This window comes from Protopterus annectens, chromosome 7.part0 (genome assembly GCF_019279795.1).
Source record: "Protopterus annectens isolate FY-2018-M chromosome 7.part0, PAN1.0, whole genome shotgun sequence".
Taxonomy (NCBI): Eukaryota; Metazoa; Chordata; order Ceratodontiformes; family Protopteridae; genus Protopterus; species Protopterus annectens.
Window position 1 is genome coordinate 1,662,695,910 of NC_056739.1, and position 21,484 is coordinate 1,662,717,393.

General features: G+C 38.0%; 1 protein-coding gene across 1 annotated transcript in view; it reads right to left on the reverse strand.

Annotated features, from left to right (window-relative positions):
• Positions 1–21,484, reverse strand: part of CACNA2D2 (calcium voltage-gated channel auxiliary subunit alpha2delta 2) — a 5,241,953-nt gene that overhangs the window by 569,086 nt on the left and 4,651,383 nt on the right. Inside the window, exon 15 of the mRNA XM_044078189.1 lies at positions 6,317–6,406. Coding sequence (XP_043934124.1) covers positions 6,317–6,406 — 90 coding nt within the window. The remainder of the gene's footprint in view (positions 1–6,316; positions 6,407–21,484) is intronic.

A 21,484-nucleotide genomic window follows, 5' to 3' on the forward strand; every position in this document is an offset into this window, starting at 1 on the left:
TGTGCTTCACTATATTCCTGACTGAACTTAGGAAAATGAATATACCCTAGTTAACTTACTTAAAAGCAAGGAAGATGTTGCAGTGAATGGATCTTGTCAGGTCCAAGACAGAATACAGAATGCTGTGTCTCACTCAGAGACTTGTCAAATTAATATCGCAAATATCACTGCTGGGATAGCTTGCAAAATGACATCATTTCTTGTCATGTGACTCTATCCCAGATGAACCCCCCACTGCTGGGAGCTGGCAGCATTTAGCATCTACCTGTGAAAATAAATAGACCTCAGATCTTTGGCAGGTGCTAGAATTCACAAAACAATCACATTCCTTCACATTTCAAAACTAGTAATTATTTCACCTTAAAGACAATACAGAAAACTCCCCAGTACAAACAATTTGGCTCTAGCTGCCATAAAGTAATTTAATTTCAGCTATTTTTTTAAATGTACTAGGCTGAGGTTAATCTCCTGTATCCCAGTTTCCACTGTTAAAATATATACATTTAAACAGTTACAATAGTGCATGTACATTCCTGTTTTTTTTCAGTAGGGCACACTGTGGATCCATTTTTGAACACAAGCATTTTGAAAATACCCTTTTCAACACACATGTCTGTACAAACATATTTGATACACAAATAACATACAGTTCAAATACAGTTGTAAAACAAACATCTTATATAAATTATGTTGATTTTCACGAATGACCTATAATTATTTACAAAATTCCAGATAGCTGTGTTGGCAGTATCTCCTTTCATCACAATTCTAATTAAAGCATATTGATATTCACAAATGACATATAATTATTTACACAATTCCAGCCAGCTGTGCTGGCAGTACCTCCTTTGTCACAAGGCCTACTTCAGCTATGTCAGAAATCTCAAGGGTAGCACACAGCAATGTGATGAACTGTGGTTAATGTCGCCACATTCAATGAGCCTGATGATATAACAAACCTCATTTTGAACTTTACCTCATGTCTCACCCCCAACCATTCCCAACGAAATTCTAAAAAATGTACCTTCAGGAACAACTCCTCCAACTGTAACTAAGGAGCATGTACTTTCTATGGTCACCAACATCAAGAACACAGCTTTGGTGAAAGCTGGTAACATCTCTGGATATATGAACAGTCATAAATATGTCTTATCAGGACCCCTGGAGTCACTGTTTAACTACAGTATAAAAGCAGGCTTTGTGCCATGAAAAGATAGGACTGTGAGGGTCAGCCCTCTTCAGATTGAAGGATCTTCAACAGATCCTGTATGCTATAGACACATTAGTCTGACTAGTCGTATTTGCAAAGCCATGGAAATAATTATCATGGAAATTATCAGTAAGGGCATAGGACCTCCAGACTCTAGATCCATCCCAGTCTGGCTTTGTAAAAGGAAGGTTATAGTTACTGGACCTGGTGAATTTATTTGAAAAGGTCACTAAGGAAATGGATGAGCAAAAAATAATGCATACTGCTAAACTAGATTTGGCTAAAGCATTTGATACAATACCTAACTCTGGCATTGTCAGCAAACTAACAGAACTTTATATCTTTATATCATGCAGGATAGGTAGCTGGCTCATGTACTGGATTCAAGCGGTTAGGATCAGTGAGACCTCCTCCACAAAGAGACCAGTCACCAGGGGAGTCCTTCAGGGATCTGTGCTGGAACCGCTCCTCCTGGGCATCTACATCCTGGAGGTCAAAACCAATGCCAAAAGCCTTTGGCTGACCAAGTTCACAGATGATTTCAAACTGGGAACAGCCACTGAACAGCCCCAAGATAAGAATACCATTCAAGAAGGTCTAACACAGACAAATGTTTGGTGCCAAAGCCATGGCTTAAAACTTAATACCAAAAAATGCATTATAGTATCTTTTTGGAGGTCAGCCAACTCAGGTAACTACGTCATAAATAAAACACCCCTAAAAGTTGATTTTCTAGTCAGGGATCTAGGAACTCAAGTAGATAGTAACCTAGTCTTCGACAAAAATGTGTCCAGGGTAGTAAGAAATTCCTTCTATATTGGTCAACTTACAAGTATGGGCATGGCATCTAGGTCCAGAGAGGCCATCTGACCCATCATAGAGTATAATGTCCCCTTCTCTATGTACCTAATCAGACACATGCAGCAACTGGAATGTCCACAAAGCTTTTTTATAAAAAGGTTACAGGGAGGAAACACAATGCCATATGCTGATCTCCACAAAGCTCTGTCTCTTTATTCAGTATCATACAGATTTCTGAGAGGTAATCTTTGCCTGGTGTATAAGGCCTCTCTGGACCCCATTTTGATGTACCTTTTGCACAGCTACCTCTTTTCCTGGTGTACAAGAGATCTCTGGACCCCATTTTGATGTACCTTTTGCACATCTGCAAAAAAAAAAAAAAAAAATAGCATCAGAGCTACTTGATCAAAAGACCTAAATTTTGCTTGGGACATAAATAGGACATGTTGGAGAGACAGGTATGTTTCCCAAATAATTTCTATTCTCTGGAACAGGATCCCCACCCATGTGAAGCAGAGTTCTTCCCCAACTCTATTTAAGTGCTAACTGGACCAACAGATGAGGAATCAGAAATGAATTCTTGGTCTGATACCTATGTCTCTGATACGCAGTGGCAGTCAGTAAATCACATTCCTTATATAAATCAAATGTGTGGCTCAAATTTGATTTGCATGGCTAGGCTCATAAGGGCCTTAGTGGTCTTTATACACATATGAACCTATAAAGACACAGTACTGGGAAACAGGTTCAGCTAGTAAAGAAGGAAGCTATGAAAATCCCGCTTAACTTGAGACTGTGGCTTTCTGAATGAACCTCATCCTAATAGGAAATGGTAGCAAGCATGAAGGCAACCAGGAGGCCATTTCTGGACTGGAGGATTCTTATCCTAGCTCCCCAGATCAGAAATCAGTTAAAATAAATTAATAGATCTGATGATTATTGAAAATATAATAAGTTATACACTGGTCTGCCCCAAAGATAGAAAATTATTGTGGTTACATAGGGATTGAAGGACCATTTGTGAGGCACATAAAGGCAGTAATTCGGTCTGTCCACTAAGGGACTTGCTTCATTAGGCATATGATTGGCAATTAGTATGTGTTGTGGTCTTATAGGTGACTGGCAGACTCTAATAGATTTTCAGCAAAGTCAGTTGGATCATGTCACCATGTGTGTCGATGTGCCAAACAATAGCCATGCCTTTGAAGTGGAGAGCTGTTTTTACTGTGGTATGCATTCTTGAAGAAACAACAATAACAGAATAACATCTCTCATTGCTAAGAGTTATAAGAGGTGGTGAGTCTCCAACAGTAACCGGGGAATCTGAAATGTCTGCTTGTTATGGTGTTCCTCCAACTTAAAACTGAAGCATCCGTGGTGACTGATGCTTGAGGATTCTGCAGCTTGAACAGAATTCTAGATAGTAAATGATGGAGTCATACCACCTCTGCAGATGTGAATAATCAGTCTTCAATATTTTGATTTCAAAAGGCAGATGGCCAAAATTCTGAGACTAATGGATCCAAACAACCTATTGAAGTACCCAGAAGCAAAGCCAGGCATGGGGTACTATGTAAACTGAATATGTTTTAAGGCCTAAGGCTTTGTGAGAAGTAATTGCTGAAACAGGCAGATGCAACCACCCAATGCACAGAAAATAACCTGCCATAGAGGAAGAAGGCTGAGAAAAACATTGTGTTTAGACAACATCTTATAGGGGTTACAACCTGAATTAGAGAGAGAAGAGACTATGAAATGTATTGTGATCTCACAGGTATGAAATAATTTAAGCAGGAGTTCCTGGTTGTCTGTCAGTCAATAATCAAAGGTGCAATGAAAGCTCAGGGATGATTTTGATTCCCTGTAGCTTCTGTTGAGCTACTGATAATTATATACACTGGGTGAGCATCCTGATATGGGGGATTCATTTACAGAAGGCGAGAAGAGACAGTCCATTTTTTTAGGTATTAGCTAAGAAGGAATCCAAGTATCTAGGTACTTCTAAGCAACCTTTGGGCAACCAACTAAGAAAGATATCACTCAGGAGGACTTAATAGTGAGACTTTAGGTATTTTCTAGTTTTCCTTGTAGAAATATTATACAGTCAGCTGACCAAAAACCCTTAACCTGCACCAGTTGAAGATATTCACCAAATATTGGGTGTTTGAAGTCGGTAAAGAGTGAATCAGCCTCCTTTTTTCATCCACATCTTCTAATAGAATGTATAAGATACACTTCATATGTTTTAGTCTGGGAAAAGCTTTCCCTCTTCTCTTGACATCAGCATATAATCAGAGAAGTTGCTTAGAAGGTGAAAATTGCAGAAGAGCTGATGAACCCTGATCCAATTACTAAAATAATTCCATTAAAGGAATGAATGCCCATTATTTGGAGCAGCAGGCACACAGATAGCTGCTGACACAAAGGTCACTGACATCCAAAAGATCAGCACTAAGAAATGATGCACTGAACTGTACTGTATAGTACTGACCACAGACTCTGCACTTCATATCCTGCTACTGGAGCCAAAACTAGCAAAACCAGAACAGGAGGAACCAGCACTGAAAGGTCTGTGGTCAACAGTATAGGAACTGAGATATTACCAGTACTAGCAGAACTGATACTCAGCAGATCTGGCATTGAGAAAATTGTGTACAGTACTGTACTGACAAGAAAATCTGCATTGGATACTGTGCTCCTGCATCTGAAACCAGCAAGACTAGCGCTTGATAAACTGGCACCAAAAGGGACAATATCAACTGAACAGGAACTGAGATTACCAGCATCAGCAAAACTGAAAACAGGTAAAATCATGCAAAAGCCACATGGGAACATGCCACTAGCTATGACATGGAGACAGGAGCAGCCTTAGGTCAACTGGTGCCCTAGGCAAAAGGACTCTGTGGCACCCCCCCCCCCCCACACACACACACACCACCCAGTGCCTCCATCCTGGTCTACCTACACCAAATAAATACAGGAAAGTGCCCCTGCTAGAGCAGCACTCTAGGCATCCACCTAGTTGGTCTATGCTCAAGGTCAGCTGATGGACATAAGAACCAGCTCCCAAATTGCCTTTGACAAACTGAAAAAATGCAGGTGGCAGCAATGGCCTTATCAGCACCTGACATATTAGTGCTGGGATCAATTTGCTCCAGACAGAAATGATCTTGATGCCATTGATTGGATGGGTGGGGAGGCAGCTGCAGGCCTATAACTTTAAGGTTGTCTTTAGCCAGCTTCCCATATTCTATTATAGGCAGATCTGGCAAGCACAGAAACCTTGGTATGAATGTACCTAAATAAACATCTGGGAATACTGACAAAGTAAGTCAAAAACAGCTATAACAAGAATACTTACTGATTCTGCAGACATTGTCAATAATGAATTTTGGCAAGGAAATATCCAAGGTAGGGGGCAAAGAAAATTAAGAAATTTTACTACTTATAACAGATTTTGCTTCTTCCTATTTAGAGTAAAAAAAGAAAAGATATAGATCCTTGCCATGAACAGAGTTTTCCATTTTTTTCTGACTTGAGTTTGGGAAGAAGCAGATCATGGCTCCCCTGACAAAGTATCAGACTGAGGCCTACTTTACTCATGATATTTCCATCAATTTCTCAATTGAACTGCACACAAACAGGAGACAGCTACATACCATTACCCCTATCTGAACATATTAAGCAAAGACTGTGTCTGTAAGTAGGGTGGCACATTTTCTAAACAGATATTTGCACATCCCAAGGCTGTGAGACCAAGTCCAATAGCTTAAAAACATAAAAAAAATGTTTCCTAACAGAAAATACAGAAAAAATATTTTGTTGTGATTAAGAACTATATAAAGAAAAATGATTATAGTTAAATGCTGATGAATACTCAAACACCAAATCAAGGTGAAAAAGCCAAACATTTAAAAAATGCAGCTAGGAGGCATTTTCTGTCTGAACCATCTATGAAGTATTGAAAAGAAGAACTGTAGAGTGCAGTATGACTGGAGCATGATGGGAATGGGGAGAGTTTCTCTCAGCCTAAGAAAGTCTGTTCATCATCACTTGTAATACCTGTGTCATCAGTCCTATTGGCTACAGAAAAGGAACATTTTACCAGATCATGCATTACCAGAGGCAAAAAAAAAGTAAAGTTTGGTATAGGAATAGATAAAAATCCAAGTAGGAAGATTGTTATAGAATATACAACTTACTCTGGAGAGCAAAATTTAACTTTCTTTATTAATATGTTATACATAAGCAGCAAAAATAAATTTCAGCAAAGCTCAGTATATTAACTATGCAAACTGATCTTACCAGAGCATCTTGGTAGACGTTTGTCCAATACACTTGTTTAGCTTTCTGCCCTGCTAATACCATTGGGCGTCCTAACACATCCAAGTACTCCTGGAAAAAGGAACAGAGTGATGTCAAAATAATAAGCACTTATAAACAGGTTACATGCTGGTTTAAAACTACTAAAAGTATTACAATATTGGAAATTGTTTTTCAAGTATGAGTTATACACAAGCTAAAGTACCCATTTGTTATTTCTTTCTTTTCACCATTAAATGGAGTTTAGTGTATGTTCTGTTGGTAATGTACAGAATTAAAGTATGTGGGACTTATGTGCTAGTTTGTATGATGGACATTTATAGCATTATCACCACTACTAACCAAGGTGCATTTAGCATTTAGCATGCTATTTGCCTAGTACTTAAACCAGCTTGACAGACCTCAATATTTTTTCAACAAAAAGAATTCAAGTTCCAGTATGATTAGCTACTTGAATAGACTAAAAGCTGTATTCCTCTAGTGTCTTACAGACTCCTCATAGGCGATCTCTGCTTAGCCATTCATGCCGTGAATGACCCATCACTCTTTGAACTCCTTCACATAGACAGCACAAGATGTAAATCAAACTCCCATTCTAGATATCTAAACCTAACCTGCACTGTCACATCAACAACACTAGATGATGTGACAGATGCCTAAACCAAAGTATCTACTCTTGTTTGGAAAAGGTTGACTTTACCAGTCAAGTAGAGTCCTTCCCAGCAACCCTTAAAACCAGTCTATATGAATAGATGGATGATAGCAAATTTTTATCAGGGATATGGGGGAACGTTGGTACTGCGGTGGTGCTGCTGCGGTAGCATTTTCGCCTCACAGTTAGACGTTGCCCGTTCGATTCTCAGTTAGCGGCATGCATAAACGGGCGTTCCTTCATTGAAGGTTGTGCGTTAGGCCCAGCAAGCCAGCACATAAAACACTACTGCCAATCATTAGCGGACCGGAGTTCCGCTGTGGCAACCCCTAACCGGGAAAAGCCGAAAGACACGAACAATATGGGGGAACGTTGTTAGTTTACTACCAGTATTTGTAGATATGGATGAGCATCTTGATGGTCTCATTTTACCATAAGCTTTTTAAGATTCTATGAACCTCTGAATATAAGCAAAAGGGTTCATAGACCTGAGATCTTTAGCAGTCACTGAATGCCTCAAGACGAGAACATCCTTCAGGAAGGTCAAACACAGACAAACACTTGATGTCAAAGCCGTGGCTTAAAACTCAGTACCACAAAATACATTATAGCACCTTTTGCAAAATATTCTTCCCTAAGTAGCTACAGCATCAATAAAACAGCCTTAAAAGTTGATTCACTACTCAGGGATCTGAAAACTCATGTAGATAACAACCCAGCCTTTGACCAGCACATGTCCAGGTAGTAAGAAAATACTTCGATATTGCTCAACTCATATCAGGGGCATAGCATCTAAGTCCACAGACATCATCACACTTCTGTACACAGCCCTTGTCAGACCCATCATAGAATACAATGCCCCATTCAGTATGTGCCTGACCGGACACATGCAGCAACTAGAATGTCCTCAAAGGTTCCTTACAAAAAGCATAACACAATGTCCTGCCATCACTTCAAAGCCCTGTCTCTTTTCTCAGCATCATACAGACTTCTGAGAGGTGGTCTTTGCCTGGTATAAAAAGTATACCTGAACCTTGTTTTGATGAACATTTTGCACATATGCAAAACAAATACTAATATAACTACTGGATTAAAATAACTACATTTTGTTTGAAACATAAACAGAACATGTTCCTGTGAAGTAGAGGTCCTCCCTATCCCAATTTAAACATAACTTGAACCAGTGGATAGGTTATTAGAAGTTCACCCCTGGTCTGCCTATGTTTTTGATCGACAGAGGCAGTCAGCAAATCACCCCCTATATAAATTAAATTTGTAGATCACATTTGGGTTATACTACTAGGCTTATATGGGCTCTAGTGGTCGTTAGCCTAGTATACACCTATAAACTTATGAACTTAAAGCAAGTGATTTGGTCATGAGACTATGAACAGTTGAGTGGAGCAGTGCCAAGTAGACCACACATTTCTCAAGCACTGACAGACTCTAAGCAAAAGCTGTACCAAATCACTCAATGGTGTACAAATAATTTTTTATCAGAAGGAAATCTGTTATGTAAGATAAAAGAATGAAAATAAATTTCACAGACAGTACAAGAAGTGTGGAGATGAGGACATACATATTCATGAAGACAGACAGACAGACAGACAGGCAGTCCACGCACACACACACACACACGCACACACACACACACACACACACACACACACACACACACACACACACACACACACACACACACAACACAACACACAAAACATAAAGCAAGAAAAAATATACATTAAGGATCTGATTCAATAAATATTCATCAACATGGCTTCATAATGTCTATGCCTATAAGTAGACTTAATGAAGTAATTCAGAAAACACAGTATCTCAAAAAGCTAACAGTAAGGATACTTTCACAATATTAGATTTTGCCACTTTTCAAAAAAAAAAAAGAAGAAGAAGCTCTGTAAAAAAAAAAAAACTATAACTGCAGGTTGACTGGTTGTTTGTCATTTGCTCTGCTGAACATGGCTGTATGAAAGACAACAAAGTCAGCAAGCTACTGACTGGAGTTCCTTCTGTGGGGTCTCTCTCTGGTGCTAAATCACAATATATAATAATGCCACCAATACTGGCTAGATTAGGTATAAGTGGCAGAAAATAAATAATCTAAATGTTGTTTACAGTGAAATGATTGAAATGGTTTTGTTTATCTACATTTGCAAAGGCAAAGCTTGCAACACCTCTGATATGGGGTGGGCTTGCATCATACCTCCCCCTCCTCTAAGACAGTCAACTTCATAGGTACACTACCATAAATTGCAGCAGATTTTTTTTTGGGGGGGGGGTAGTATTTATTTTCGATAAAACTTGCCATCTGCCAGTCACACTTAAGCTAGTTCCACTTAATTTCACTGACCTGTATACTTATACTGACGTATGATCACCCCCACACACATCTGATCCTATACACAGATGACATAGACATCTTCAGATCAAACAAACCCCAAAAAGAAATACAGGGTAAGCTACAAGAAGACCTCTACTCCAAAACCTAAAACAATTGCTTATCCATCACAAATTGCTACCAAATCCCTCAAAAATATAAACAACGCTATTCAGAACCCTACAAAAACTAATCCGATCCCTCAACACCCTCAAGATTACAGATATAAGCACCACCACCACTAAAACTACTTCTGCCTTCAAATACCTTGGAATTTGGTTCAAAGGATCTCTTAACTTTCAACTCCACATGTAAAATGCATGCAAAAAGATCAACACACTATTATTCTGGGATAAAAGAATCTTTTCTTATCTGCCTTAACCAGCCAGGACAGCCAGTGGAATACTGTTATCATAACTTGAATAAGGACTGCCCGCAACAGCTGTAGTAGCAATGAAAAAATACTTCCACCTTGCAAATCTTATCCAATAAAACCTGCTGCTTTATCACTGTTTCCTATGCAAAAGAACACCACCGCTTCTCTCCAAATCCAAGTAGCTGCCTTTGGTCATTACTGTACAAAACCCAATCTTCAGAAACATCTTCCTCACTCACAGGCAAACAGTTTACTAAAGCACCTTCACATAACTTGAGATACTACTCACATTCTCAACCAGCCCTACATGATCCAAAAACAAATCCCCAGTGTACAGACTATACAATCTTCCTTATGGCTGCTAAACTATGGGAATCTATTCCTGGCACTCTGCAAGACCGTTAGTATTATTCAGGCTTTAGACACTATGTCAAGGAGCGTCTCTTCACCATAGTGCCATGCAGATGCCCTCATACAGAAAACGTTACATAATCTCTTCAGTTCTTCTTCCTTCACTTACTACTTCCCCTCTGCACGTCTGCTCTCCCTCTGCATGTTCCATATGAGCTTTTGCCTTTATCTTATATACCTTTTAACTTACTGCAGAAAGGTTTAAATGTGCTCTTCCTCTTTCAGCTACACTGTAACTAACATTACTGTCATTTCACAGATTTTGTTCACTTGTTTATCTTTGCTATCTCCATACCCTATGCACAGTCTAAATTTCTACTGAAGTCCATAAGTTACACTTTTTCTCATATGTTGTGTAACTGTAGAAGGTTTTCACTTGTATCTTATGTAGGAATTTTCATTTTCTCTTTGCTTATATGAGTGTTAAAAATGTTTTTTTTTATTTTTTTATACTACCTTATGTGTCTGTGGACTATTGCTGTAAATGGACTGAAGAGATCAGTTTACTACCCTGATAAACAAATAAATTAGCATGTGTATAAAGACAGACAGATAGATAGATAGATATATAGATAGATAGATAGATAGAGAGAGAGATAGATAGATAGACAGATAGAAAGATACATACATACATCGATATATAGATAATGCAAATATATATGTGTGTGTGTGTGTGTGTGTGTGTGTGTGTGTGTGTGTGTGTGTGTGTGTGTGTGTGTGCGAGCGCGCGTGTATACATATAGATAGATAGATAGATAGATAGATAGATAGATAGATAGATAGATAGATAGATAGACAGATAATAAAAAAAATCAGGTCTTTTTCGCTGTTGGCTACAAATGAAAAATTCAAATATACCAGCTGTAAAGAATATCATTATATTTCAGCTCCCTCCTACTATCCAGCTGTAAAAATTATCTTCCTACATATCTAATCACTACAGAAACCAAAAAGGAAATGATATACTATTGTTCTTTCATGTTTCAAAAAGAAAACAAAAATAATTGGACTTCTTAGAATGTCTGTTAAAATTTAACTCTTTCCATCTGCTTATCTGGGAATTACAATAAATGAGAAAGAAATACTATAATGCAGCTTACCCTTACTGCAAATGATGTTCCTTCTCACCTGACTGGACACCAGAATCAATGTAAAACAAGATCCAAAAAAATGCCCCAAGCTCAAAATTCCTTATTAATGGGTCATTCCTGACCATACTGGTAAAGCAGAATGAATGAAACAGTCAGTTTATGTATTGAGGTTGATATAAATTAATTATATTAAGAAACATCAAAACTTTAAAGTGCTTATATCCAAAGCACACAAACAATAATGATGGGCAGGGCAAATAAAGCAAACAAACAAGCAAACAATAAAATAAAGCTAAAAAAGCAAGAAGATGTACAAGCATGCAAAAAGTGAGACGTTCAACTGATAAAATAATTAGTATGAAACGTCTGACTGCACAGAAGGACAATGAATAAAGGAAATTGAAACTTTGCAATGAATGCAACTTAAAAGCAAAAACTTGAAGCAGGCTGTAAGCAGAACACCACTGAAGCCTGTAAAGTAGTTAATTCAAAAAAAAAAAAAAAAAAACAGAGCTTGTTTTGTTATGCAATCAAATAAATATTAGATGTTTCTATTCTCACCTCAGCCATTAACAACTGTCCTGGGGAGGCAGAGAGCAACTTGTGAGGTAGGCATTACAGAATAATATGTTCCTTCAGTTAAGAGATACTGAAGTCATGAGGGAATAAAATAACACCTCTAAATTTTTCATAGTATGAAATTATATAGGAATCCAGTGCAGTCCCTGCAGCACAGGTGTAAAATTTTGGTAACATTATGTAAAACTAAGATGCTGAGATGTCGTGCTTCATATGGACTGTAGTCAATCTAACTCAGTATCAGAAATCCCAAAATGAAAGGCTTTACAAGAGGAGGGGCAAGAAGAGGCCCAGTTATGGATGACATAGGTTCATAGATAAGTACTAGGCTAGCTACCCTTGAGGGCCACTTTAAGATTATCCAATTTCCCTTTTCTATGCTCAAAATAACCTATCCCATTTAGTTATACATTTGCCTATACAGCATAGTAATCCTTCTGAGATATTACGTGCTTGGTACAGTATATTTTCTTAAGATAAAATCTATATGACTTTCTCATGGCTGACTCTTGGTCCTGAGTCCATCAGCCAGTTATGGAAGATAATGTCAAGATCATGCACCTTTGACAGGAAATCAAGTCTACCACAACCAATGGGTATAAAAGATGGAAGTGGCAAAGCTGAAGAATATCTTAAAGTAGCATGCACAGTCTCAGTTCCAGTCATTAGAAGACTGAAATAAAAGAATGCTCTCAAAATTATCCACTATGAAAGATATATTTACCATATCATCCTGAAAGGAGAGGTTAAGCTGATTGTAATTACCAAAGTAATTGTGTGTTAACCTGTTCCTTAAATAGAATCCCCTGTAAAGTGTCAAGGCACAAAAATGAACACTGTGACACTCTACAACTCAAAGGGGTGGAGGTGGGTCCAAATAGCACTGCTAATTTCTAGCCATAAGGAGATCATTTTTGAGCCTTATATAGGTGAGCTCAGTTCTGTGGTGAATGTGAAAAAGGGACTAATTTACAGTCAATTCACCATAAGATCATATTCAAGGCCTCAGTCTGCAAGTTGTGATGTGCAAGTCTGCAAGTACAATGTACAAGATGGAAATGACTGTCATAACCTCATCATAATTTAGAGTAAGAGATACTAACCAAAGCCAGGAAGGATGAGCCTCACCAGAGACCAGAGAGATGCCCTTAGACTAGGATGAAGGTTAACTCTAATCTTTTCTTCACAACCTTGCCAGTGAATAAAGAAATCATAACCATTTCAAAGTAGTAAAATGAAAATGGCTTATGGATGGTAAGTCAGGCAGGACTGCACAGTATTCCTAACAGTCATTAGGCCATGGTCAAATGGCTAGCCACTCTGTCATTTCTCTGAGCAGGTATGCTGCCTGTGTACAAGAGCTCTCAGTACAGGAACTGGCACTGTGTTGTCCAGAAGATTGGTATCCTAAATTTCATACTCTACAGAACAAGGAGCACAGCTCAGAATCAAGCCATGGCCTGTATGCCTTGAAAAAGACAGGATGTGCATGGCTAAGACAAAGCCAAGCAAGAGCAGTAAATTAAAAGTTGTTATAACTAAACAGCAAAGCATCAAGACTGTCTGCAATTTTCTATGAAAAAATAAAGGTGAAACAGTGCAGAAAAAAACTAAATGTGAGATAATTTTACAGATGTTATGGGAGTCAGCTCATTTCAGGATCAGGGAGCAAGAGACATGACAATTTCATATCAAAGTGAACCAGAAATAGGTCAGACAGTAATACTAGCTCCAATATCTAAGAGGCGTTCGTATCTAAAAGGAATATCAAGTCAACAGTTTGCTTTAATGTATCAAGTTCAGAAGTAATAATCTGAGCAAACTCAAATCCCCTTACAAAAAATAAAAATCTCTCTGTGGGAGACTTTATCCTTGATAAATATGCCAAAATCACATGGCTTGGGTAACATTACACAGAATAAATGAGGAAGTGACGTATTGTAGGACTGTCTCTGCACAGTTATGTGGATGTTACATCAGCAGACTCGCAGTAAAGGTAGATTCAAATAAGGAGGTACCCCTAGTGAAAACCTGTACTGGTTGCATCTCTAATCCAACCTAAATATGAACCCCATTTATGGCCTTACCTCATGCACAGAGAAAAAAGAAAGCTACTATATTTAATTTAAAACGTTGTTTTCAGGGCTGGGTGACTCTCCTACGTGATTATTTTTTTCTTTGTAATCTTGGTGGTCTTTCTGAATCTGGCAGGCCTGGCACACCTTGATTTTTGTTTACCTTTGCTTCTTTCTTTCCATTCACAAATATGAAGGCACCCTAGACACCAAGAATGTAGCACACTTCTTTATTCACAATTCACAAGCTACAGGTTAAGCACTTTCATCCAGTTCTGTTGACTTCTTCAGAACGATGGTCATTACTAACTCAACCCTTTTATATCCCTCCCCATGAAACAATTAAATAATTAAAACTAATTGGTGGGTTAAAATTCCATTAAACATCAGTTAAAATTGCATAGCATTACAACAACTCCACCTGTTTGTTAAGACACATGAAATACCTATTTAAAACTCAGAACACAACCTCATTCTGAAAATAAAATAAAATACTTAACAGTATCCAAAAACTTATTATTGCCTAGTTGCCCAAGTTGAATACATGAATGCTACATACACTGGTTATTATACATACTAACCTAAAATATGTTTAATTTTTAATATGGCTGCAATACTGACAATGTTGTTAATGCCAGGAAAAATGGTGGCATCCAATCTCAATTGCCACCTTAATTCACATACATCTAAATCCACGTCAATCACAGAATTAGAGGACTGGTAACATGTTTGGCAGTTTGCGTATGCCTTTAACTCAACCTACCCAATCTACTCAGCAGTCCCCAAGTAATTCACACCAATGCTCTCAGGTACAGGCTATTGGTACTTTAAATGCTTCAGCAAATCACGTAGGAAATGTGTCCCATGAAGTGGTTGGGGGCCAGGGAACTGTAGCAACAAATACAGCAGGAGACTGGAGAAGTAACAAATTTGACTTTCACATGAGTTCTGGAAATGGGGCTAGTCAGCAGGCGGTGGGTAGCAGTGCCTCATAGACAGGATAAATTCATTTGAAAAAAGGCTTTTTAGTTTGAAGAAGAATGACTATTTGGAAAGGAAAATTGAGTTGGGACAAGTGCCAAGGGGCCTGCGTTTCTGGAAGTATCTTAATGGCACAGAGAATAATGAGGAGATGCTGGATGAAGTCCATCAGCTGTTCGACAGAACTGGTATAGATTTGATCAAAATTATGATCAAATATAACAATTGTAAAATTAACCAGCTTTTGGATGAAACAGGAAAAGAAAATTATATTATTACAAAAGACTTGTTGTTTGATCACTATCAAAGAAATTTTTATAACACATTAACCAGTATAGAGACCAGATATAATAATATATTTAAAAAAAAAAATCAATAAATTGAGGAGGGACACCACTGTGTATTCTAAGTACAAGGTTTACCCACTATCGGTCAGTAACCCTGGCAACCAGGAACCCGCTACCAATCAGAAGGCCAGCAACAACCAGGAAGTCACATACCAATGGAGAGCTTATCAGGGGAATCAGTCGGAGTTCCCTTTAGTAAGGGCCTGAGGCAGTTGGAGCGGCTGAAAAACAGGGAGTTAAAGGACATGAGCAGCGGCAGCATGGAGCATACAATGAGCAAGGAGCCAAGCCAAAAAATAAGAGAAATCAGAGGTATTACCGGAATTAGCTTCAGGAATTTCCATTGCAGGGGTGCAAGACCAAGTAAGTGAAAATATAGATTTAAATGTAAATGTTGAATCAAATGCTGCCCCCTTATATGGAATCTATCAAAATAACTTTAATGGTTGGGAAGAAAGTACTGAATTAATTAACGGAGAGTGGGCTCGGTCACAACCATTTCCCACAAGTAACACGATAGATTCTGATGCATCCAAAGTTGTAAAGGACTGTAACAGTAATAGTTATAACAGGGCAAATGAGTTAATTAAAACAGCAGTTGAAACGGGTGAACAGATTCTGGAACTAACAATGTAGGAGCTTTCATTTGCGATACCCCTGATGGGTCCAACGTTACTGCAATGCAGTCTATGGGTCAAACCAAATCTGTTAGGCTTGAGAGTGACGCTGATTTTGCAGTTAATGTGACAGACTATAACAGCGGTTTAAATACGTACAGTATTGAGGTGGGAAATAATGTTGGGGAAGCTTGTGATAATTGCAAGCTGAGTATCCTCAGTCAGTGTGCTGTTAATAACTGCAAAAGTGACTTTAATCACGTAGATGCACTCTTGGAGAGTAAAGTGAGTCTTTTTTTGTCTGGGGATGTTGTCTACAGGCATGATATTACCGAATCCATTATCGACAATGGACTTGCTCTTTTGAATGATCCCGGCTATATTTTTGATACACAATGTTACTGAACCACATGGTTGCAGTCAAGTTAATGTTGGACAAACTGATGATACTATTGATAATATGTATGATGACCAAAAAGTTTTTACTTTTAGAAATTGTAGTGCCCATTTTTGTCAAATGTTAAATAATGAAATGTGAGTTTAGGGCATTAATGAGCAGGTTGAATTTATTCCAAATGTTTTTAATGTTGAAAGTATTTTGGATGGTGATGATGTAATTTTGATAGCAATCTGAGTCTACATATAGTTCAAGATTTAAATATTAATACTGAAGACATTGTTGAAACTACTATTGGTAGTGGGTCTTCTATTTTAAATGATTTTGCTTACAAAATGACTATAGATTCATCTAGTGACAGTGGACTGGTAGACATTAGTGTGTTTCTTAATGTTATCGCTGAAGTAAATAGCGCAAGTGATAATAATGGTCCAAATATTATAGTCAATTCGGCGGGCAACTATAAAGTATACAATTATTCTAAGAATTCTATTAATACAACACATACTGCTATATTAGCAAAGGGATTCACGTTTGTGCCAAGCAGGTGGGAGGATTTGGCGAATACCCTAATAGATTTGACGTTATTTTCAAGAAAAATTAACCAGAAGGCATGGTTTAATGTAATGGGGTAAGGCACGAAGAGGCAGGTAAGGTGTTGAAGAAACCTAGCGTTTTTTAATCCCCCCTTGAATGGAACTATTGGGACATATGAAAAGGTCTATTTACAGACAGAGGCCACTTAAGCTACACAACAATCTGTCACATGCGGAAAGTGATTTATTGTCGGGATTAGCTAATGATACCAGTATCTGGATAATGAAACTGGACAAGGGTGGTGGGGTTGTGATTCTTGACAGTAATTATTATTCCAATAAGATGAACATATTGTTATCTGAAGACACATATTGTGAAAGCAATCTCAATGAAATGCATATAGCCTACAGAAAATTAGATTTGCTGATAGGAGACATGTTATATCGGGGCAAATAAATAAAAGGGATTATCATTATCTTAAAAACGACCACCCAGTTATACCAAATATTTTTGGTATCCAAAAAATCCACAAGGGCCTAGAATTTTTGCAATTCAGGCACATTGTGGACGCCAAAAGAGTCAAGACATGTTTCATTAGTAAATATCTGAACTATCACTTGCAAAAGGGGTTGGTGGCCTTCCCTTATATAACAAAGAATTCTTGGCAATTCTTAGAACATTGAATTGTCAGTGAGAATACATATTTAGTTACTATAGAAGTATGTAACTTATTCTCAGTAATGCCCCATGACATTGGGATAGAATGGCTGGGGACGCAATTGGGGAGGACCACCCTTTTTGATCAGGATGAAGTTAATGTCCTTACTACACTAATGGAGGTGGTGCTAAATAATTTTCTACAGTTTGAGGGACAATATTTCAAACAAGTGATTGGTGTAGCTGTAGGGGCGGCTTGCAGCCCCATATATGCAAATTTAATTATGTCTTACTGGGAGCAAGGACATATTTTCCCCAGCAAATTTTGGGCTTACATCAAGCATTACACCAGATTCCTGGATGATATTTTCATTGTGTGGGAAGGAAGTGAAGAGATATTAAATTACATTTTGCAATACATTAACCATACGGTAGACTTCTTCAAATTCACCCATGAATATAGTAGAGTCAATATCTCGTACCTGGATGTTAGCTTAAACATTGACAATAGGAGTAACACCTTGAAATCTAACATCTTTAGGAAGCCCACATTTTCCAATTCTTACTTAGAATTTGGCAGTTGGCACTCCTATCATCAGAAAAAATCTATTGTCAAAGGACAATATGTAAGGGCTGTCAGAATGATATCAGTTGACTAAGATTTCTTATTGGAAATTGAGTATATCACAAGGTTATTTACCAAAAGGGGTTATCCCGAAGCTCTTTGCAAAATTTTGGCAGAGGAGGTCAGACGTAAAAGAACTGAGGGTGTGTATAGGGCCATTTTGAGTGGGAATGTGGCCCGTGATAATGGCAATGGTTTTAGCATGCCACGTAACAACCAGGTAGAGACAAGAAGGAAAATGGAGAACGATTTGTTGTTCATCACCACCTTTAACCAAGATGCTGAGTCTGTATCATCCTGAAGAATTGCAGGATGTTGGTGGCTGATGGTTCCTTAGTAGACAAGGTGGGGGAATCCCCCAGAATCGTATACAGTAGAGACACATGTTTCAAGAAAATTTAGAAATGGGGACTCATATTGATTTAAATCCAAGCAGTAGAACGCCTGGTAATTTTTAATGTGGTAGATGTAATGTTATGTGCATATATTTGTGAGACAGGTGGCACTGCATTTATTAATGGGAGAAAGTTTTACTTCCATGGTCACTTTAATTGTAATAGCAAAAATTTAATTTACATGGCTAAGTATCAGCATTGTCCTGCTTTTTATGTTGGCAAGACCAGCAGGCAATTTATGGACAGAATTAGGGAGCACAGTGCTGACATAAAAAATATATGAATTCAACGAATGCCCTAGCCAGACAAGTAATGCAAAATCCAAGCCACAAGTTTAAATTTGTGGTATTACAACAGTTGGTGAAGGATAGGCAGGGCAGGGTGATTGACCTGGATTTAGATGTGAATTAAGGTTGCAATTGAGATTGGATGCCACCATTTTTCCTGGCATTTTCGGCATTGTCTGTATTGCAGCTATATTAAAAATTAAACATATTTTAGGTTAGTATGTATAATAACCAGTGTATGTAGCATTCATGTATTCAACTTGGGCAACTAGGCAATAATACGTTTTTGGATACTGTTAAGTATTTTATTTTATTTTCAGAATGAGGTTGTGTTCTGAGTTTTAAATAGGTATTTCATGTGTCTTAAGAAACAGGTGGGGTTGTTGTAATGCTATGCAATTTTAAGTGATGTTTAATGGAATTTTAACCTAATAATTAGTTTTAATTGTTTAATTGGTTCATGGGGAGGGATATAAAAAGGTTGAGTTAGTAATGACCATCGTTCTGAAGAAGTCCAACAGAAGTGGATGAAAGCGCTTAACCTGTGGATTGTGAATTGTGAATAAAGAAGTGTGCTACATTCTTGGTGTCCAGGGTGCCTTCATATTTGTGAATGCAGTTTTGTCTCTTCCTTTCCATATTGTCAGTAGCATACACTTCAAACACAGTCATTAACTTAGTAAAGCCCTATATCAGCCCCATTCCAAATACCTGTAAAGAAACAAGGGACAAAATCTTGTAGAGGGTACACATCTGTACTTTATATTAGCTCAATATAATAGGTTTCAGAGTATAAAATGTCAATGAACTCTATTGCTATGTTTCTGAGTAGGGAAGTTTAGACTTCCTGCAAGGATTATTAACTATTGTGCACTGTTAATTGGCGGAAGTTAGAATGGCGATCCTTTGAATTACTGTAAAAATAATAAAAATACTACAGTCATAAGGAAGTAACCTTAATATATGTTTCAGTTTCTGAGTTTTTGTTTATTAGCTCACTCCAGAGACAGTAATTAAGGCACGGTTAGATAATCTGTTATGCAGAATTTGTGTTACATGTGCTAATATCACTATTATTATACCTTTGCAATCTGGTAACCTGTACTATTGGTTGCAAAATTTAATATTATTACTGCTTTGCTGAAGTTTTATTATACAGACTTTATTTTCTGTTTGTGTCCATGTAAGGGAAAGGTTACTGCAATAATTAAAAAAACAACCAACAGGTCACTGAAAACACTAAAAATGTATTACCAATTCTTAGCTCTTCGGCTTAAAACACCCTTCCAAGAGTCAAACCGAAGTGCTAAGTGTTCTTTTTTTTATTATTTTCCTTTTGTCAGTTGTTTTAAGTTACAGCAATAATGATATGATTAATTTTTCAAATAAATTGCTGGAATACCTGTTTTGATCATGCTCCTTGTATGTCCTGTCTTATGCCAAGTAACACTTATTCCTCTAAACTTCTGTTAATAGTACTTATAATCAATACTTATTCATAAATCAGGGACCTCCAGGTGTCTAACAGGAAGCGCAAAGGACCCATCTACTGCAAAGCTGCACAAATCTGCCTTTCCAGAATATTGGAGCCTACATTTGGAGTACATATGCATTGCCACTTGATTCTTTACTGCAAATTGCTTAATAGCTGCCTTAGGGTGTCATTATAGCTGCTCATTCTCCTAGCTAACTCCTAGGATGTTTGCTTTAAGTGAACCTATCCTACCAATGGTCTGTTTATTTTTATAGCATAAGTACTACTTCTCAGTAGAGCTAGCCCTGCTTGGCTGCTAGTCTCTGCTACTGTCTGTGTAGGTGACACAGTTTGTGTCTAGTTCTACTAGTGCCAACAAGGAAAAGACCAAATCAGAGAAGTGTGACAGGTGTAAAATAGTATACTAGAACAACAATGACAACTTGTAGTCCATGGTGTATGCCTTGTGTCCAGTACAGCAAGCAGGGGTGTGTCCTTATGCATAAGTTAATACACCTACACTGAACTATGACCGTAGCACATATGGGGACACACCATGTAGTGTACAAGTACCCTGCTATGAAGAAACATAACCATAACACATAACAGGTCCCTGCACAAACCCACGATAACTGTAGCTGGTATTGTACAGTACATGCCACAATCCCTTCCTCATGCACAGTAGCTCACACACACCTTTGCTATGCTGACAGAAATGAAGGCCTTCCAGAAACAAGAACAGCTTTCATAATATACAAAAAAATAAATAAAAAGCAGGCCATTCAAAATACAATTTAGAACATTGTTGCCTACTGCCTGCCTTTCACACATGGAGATCATCCAGGTGCTGACATCACAAGTCATCATACCAAGGCTTACACTGTTTTGCTACCTAGGTAATACCTTTGGCTGAGGTCAACATATCACCCTGGTCATATGAGGCATCAATTTTATGGAGTGGAACAGTGTAGGGGCCCAAGGAGCTGTTCCTTGAAATGGCCATGCAGGACACAGAGGTTGATCTTGCTTTCCTACATGCACCATGCAGGTGCTCTTTGACTGTCACTTGCACAAGTAGTCATTACCATATAAAAAAATCCCCAAACAATGATGGCATGGTCACAAGAAGCAAGCCGTCTGTCAGTCCTACATATAATGGGAATTCTGATCAGTGCATAAGACAAACTGCAGCTGCACAGAAGCATGACGTGAGACTTGCTACAGGATGTTTGAGGAGAGCTAAGCACCAAGCTT